Here is a 4,201-nt window from a genome sequence, read left to right on the forward strand (position 1 = left end):
GGTCAGTTGGGGGTTCATGAAGGGGTCAGTTGACTCAGGGGTCAGTGCCGTATTTTGTCAAAACAGCTGTCATTATCTTTCAACCCGATAAATAACAATGATTTTCAAGGTCTGTACTGCCAAAATGCACTCAAAAGAGAAAATAATAAAATGCATATGGAAGCTGAAAAAGGTAAAATTCTATCTCCTCGTTGATCTTCAAAGGCAATCAATATTCAGATTTTTTATTCCGGGTTCTCCCAGATATCGCGGATTGTTTACATATTTCGCCCCATTTGCCGGTTTTTTCTTGAGCTGATCCTGAACAGGTCACATGTCACGTTGGAACCAATCAAATCGACAGCTCGTTACGGTTCCCATGATGCCCCGGTTTGTCTATGTTGTGGTGCGCGCGCGTTTGGTTTTTCACGTCCCCAAAACAACATGTCGTCTTCTGATCCTGTAATGACTTCTCCTAGTACCATCATTTCTTCCGAACATAAATTAGCTGGCCTTTCTCAAACTCAGCCAGAGAAGCCTTTCCACTACACGTAGGTGTATTTGTGATTTTCTGTGTTTTGCTTCCGCGTATATGTGTTGTCATAATTTTTTTTCCTTTCGAATCGTCCAGGTACCTGAAGGAGTTTCGGGTCGAGCAATGTCCACTATTTCTACAGCACAAGTGTACAGCTCACAGACCGTTCACCTGTTTCCACTGGCACTTCATGAATCAAAGAAGGAGGCGACCGAAAAAGAAAAGGGATGGCACCTTTAATTATAGTCCTGATGTTTACTGCACTCAGTACGATGAAACGTCAGGGATTTGCCCGTCCGGTGATGAGTACGTACCAGGGATTTTTTCTTGCATCTGCCTCGTTTATTTGCGGACTCGAGACATAATGGTTGTTTATTTATGGTATGAACGATCAATTGCTGAATAAAAGTCCTTTTCTCTTTCAGTTGCCCTTATTTACACCGTGTAGCTGGCGATGTGGAACGTCGCTACCATCTTCGTTACTACAAAACTGCAACCTGTGTTCACGAGACCGATACTCGAGGATATTGTGTAAAAAATGGCCCACACTGTGCGTTTGCCCATGGACCACACGATCTAAGACAACCCGTTTATGATATACGAGAATTACAAGCCATAGAAAAAGAGGAAACCGAAGTAGGTCAAGCAGGAATAGAGAATAACAAAGCTGTTCTAGAAGATCCCCGCTGGCAAGGTTTGTGCAGTACTGTACGTTGCTTCAAATGTACACAAGTGGTATCTTCATTTACACTTTCTTGGTGATTTGTTCACCACCGTAAAGTATACAGCTTTTTTGTCATTTCGCGCTGTTATGCATTTTAAAGCCTGCCAAATGAGTTTAACCTTTAAGGCTCTATGATACGACCTCGAAACAGAGATAAGAGTTTAATTGCGTTGTAGTTCACTAGAATTTCGCTTGATATTCCCGTTGTAAATAAAATTCTCTTATGTCTCTCCGTTAGAACCTCATTTTCGTTGAAAAATATGGCGGCTAATTCGCTTCCTTGACGATAATAAACGCTAATGTGGTGAAAGATTTCTCTTCCGTTTAACAAAGTTGTGGTTCTAACAGAGTTATTCATTATTTATGGATTCTTCTATTGTCTTCACGGTTAAAATCTGATCGCTGTTAATCTTTAATCTTCCCCATTTTGCTTGAGAGAGAGGATTTCCTACATTATATGTCACTTACTGTCAAATATTTGTGCTTCTTCCCTTTCACTGTAGCAGAATTAAGCCCTGTTGGTCAAATATTAGTAACATGGTTGGTGTCTGACTTGATCAAAATTTATCTGTGTGCAGAATATTTTATTGGTGTTTGTGATAAATAGCAGTAAACAATACATTCATCTGATAGCCCCTTGAACGTGCAACAAACACAATAAGCAAGTGACAATTCACTTTATTATTATTATTATTATTTTTTAGATACCAACTATGTACTTTCAAGTTACAAAACTGAACCATGCAAAAAGCCACCAAGACTTTGCCGACAAAGGGTACGCCTGCCCGCATTATCACAACACTAGGGATCGCCGACGCAGCCCAAGAAAATTCAGATACAGGTTAGTCTGCAGGAGTTAATAAGCCTGTTGTTTCCATCCAATGTTGTCATGTGCAAGTACATGTCAAAATTGAAAATACAAGCACAAGAAATGGAAAATTCCCCATTCTGTTGTGCTTGTATTTATGCTTGCTTTACACAAAAACATCACAATTTATGCAAATATAAGCAAGCAAGCTTACTGTAACAAAGCTTCATCGCTTCATCTTCTATTTTAGAAAAGCACTTCAAGTGCGTTGTATCACTTGTGCCGTATTATGTGCATAAGCATTTGCATCACAGATGCAAACAAGACATTTGTTTATTGGTTACGATTTAGGCTGACATGATAGAAACTTACTTTATGAGCTGTTAGGCAGTATAAAGACAATGATAGTGCATTCACTAACTATAGTAAGCGTCTTTCTTCCAATAAGCACCCTCTTTTTGTCTTCCAATAGAGCATACTTCAACACCATCACAGTATAGCGTAATAAACATTAACAGAATGAGAAATTATTATAATAGGCTCAGGGCTGCAAATAACAGTCGGTCATCGGACATTGGCCAACCAAAATTTGCTCATGTCCGACAAAATCCCAAGTGTGGTCGGGCATGATGTCTGGACAATTTTTTGATCGTTTACAAGCCATTTGACAGCAGCAATGAATAAAATTCAACCTTTTGTTTTTGGTGACGTCCAACCACAATTTTGTTTTGTCCGACCAAGATGGTGTTTTAGTAGGACATATGTCCTTTCATGTGAAAAAAAGTTATTTGCAGCCCTGTAGGCTTTTCCAGAAGGTATTCCCAAAGAGACCCTAGCTCAAGAAACAGAAGAAGGGAAATGTTAATGAAGGAACCACAAGTAAATTTTAGGTTCATCCTAGTAGTTAAATCAGCCATTCACTCATAAAGGGGAGTTTATATGAGCAGTTTAATGTGGCAATTTTTGTGACAACTTTTAATATTTGCTTGTGTAGATGAGAAAAAAAATTGAAGTGACAACTATATTTGTTTACAAGCTGGCAAGTTATCTTTTATGGGACAAATAAAAGTTCTCACATGTGAAATTTGCTCGTGGCAAAAATTACGTCAGCACATGTGAAGCCTTCCACGGGGTAAAAGCGACAAGCGACATGACCCTGAATACTGGCGACACAGGAACATTTTACCAGCGACAAGCAACATCATCACAGCACTGAGATGTGACAGGGACAAAATGCGACAGCAACACAATAGCAAGAAAAAGGACAGCGATATTTAAAGCTGTTGGCTAGGCGACATGGGTTCTCAGAAATATGCAACATTGCGACATGGCTACCCCCCTTGGAAGGCCTCATATGTGGTCTCCAATCTTTAAACTCCTACTGAGCACTGTGTATGTGTATCTCTGTGGGTATCTCTGCTGTCCAAGTTCATTACTGGTGCAGTAAACTTTGAACTACTGACAAATAATTGTTGTGTCATGTTCACGATGAGATATATTTGTCGCATAAAAATTGCCCATGTAAACCTGGCTTAAAATGTTGAACTCGAATGATCCAAGTGCAAAGATCAACCCTGCTGAAAATAAACACTGGTGCCCACATTAACAAAATAATATACATCCTCTATTGTAAATGTTTAGTTAATGTGCACTGTATAAATATTCACTGCTTTGTGTATACACTATAAAAGTTGATTAAACATCAACAGTCAGAGTGTATATATTGCATTTAATCAGACAACCAATATCATGGTATTTTTTGTGTATTTCATATACTTTATGTATTGTGAAAACGATACCATCTGAGAACTACTGTAATGTCAAAATAAATGTTTAAGATTTTTAGAAGTGGTTTGTTCTATACCTGAACAATTAAGGTGTTTAGCTTCAAAAAGTGGGGCAAATTTACCCTTCATATATGGAACATTACATGAATTGTCCGAATTTTGTGTTTGTGATGTGAAAAAAAATTCATTTAGCTGCAAACAAAAGGTGTAGTGCATAATTTTGAAAATCTTGAGACAAACTACACAGCTGGAATACTATGATAATAGGTTGAATGTCATGTCCACATGCACTACAGTCTTTAAATTCAAACTAAAAATATGCTTTTATACGCTGTCAAGACTCGGAAAATGAGTATGTTATGATATGG

General features: G+C 38.3%; 1 protein-coding gene across 1 annotated transcript; it reads left to right on the forward strand.

The window, feature by feature from the left end:
* The first annotated feature begins 396 nt into the window (after positions 1-396).
* Positions 397-2,080, forward strand: LOC144640944 (RING finger protein unkempt-like). The gene is made up of 4 exons (XM_078500007.1): positions 397-530; positions 611-820; positions 940-1,208; positions 1,943-2,080. Exons 1-4 carry the CDS (start codon positions 424-426, stop codon positions 2,041-2,043), a joined length of 687 nt encoding a protein of 228 aa, XP_078356133.1. The 5' UTR covers positions 397-423; the 3' UTR covers positions 2,044-2,080.
* Positions 2,081-4,201: the final 2,121 nt, after the last annotated feature.

Source organism: Oculina patagonica, unplaced genomic scaffold, assembly GCF_052425735.1.
Source record: "Oculina patagonica isolate OP01 unplaced genomic scaffold, crgOcupat unplaced577, whole genome shotgun sequence".
In the NCBI taxonomy this organism is placed as follows: domain Eukaryota; kingdom Metazoa; phylum Cnidaria; class Anthozoa; order Scleractinia; family Oculinidae; genus Oculina; species Oculina patagonica.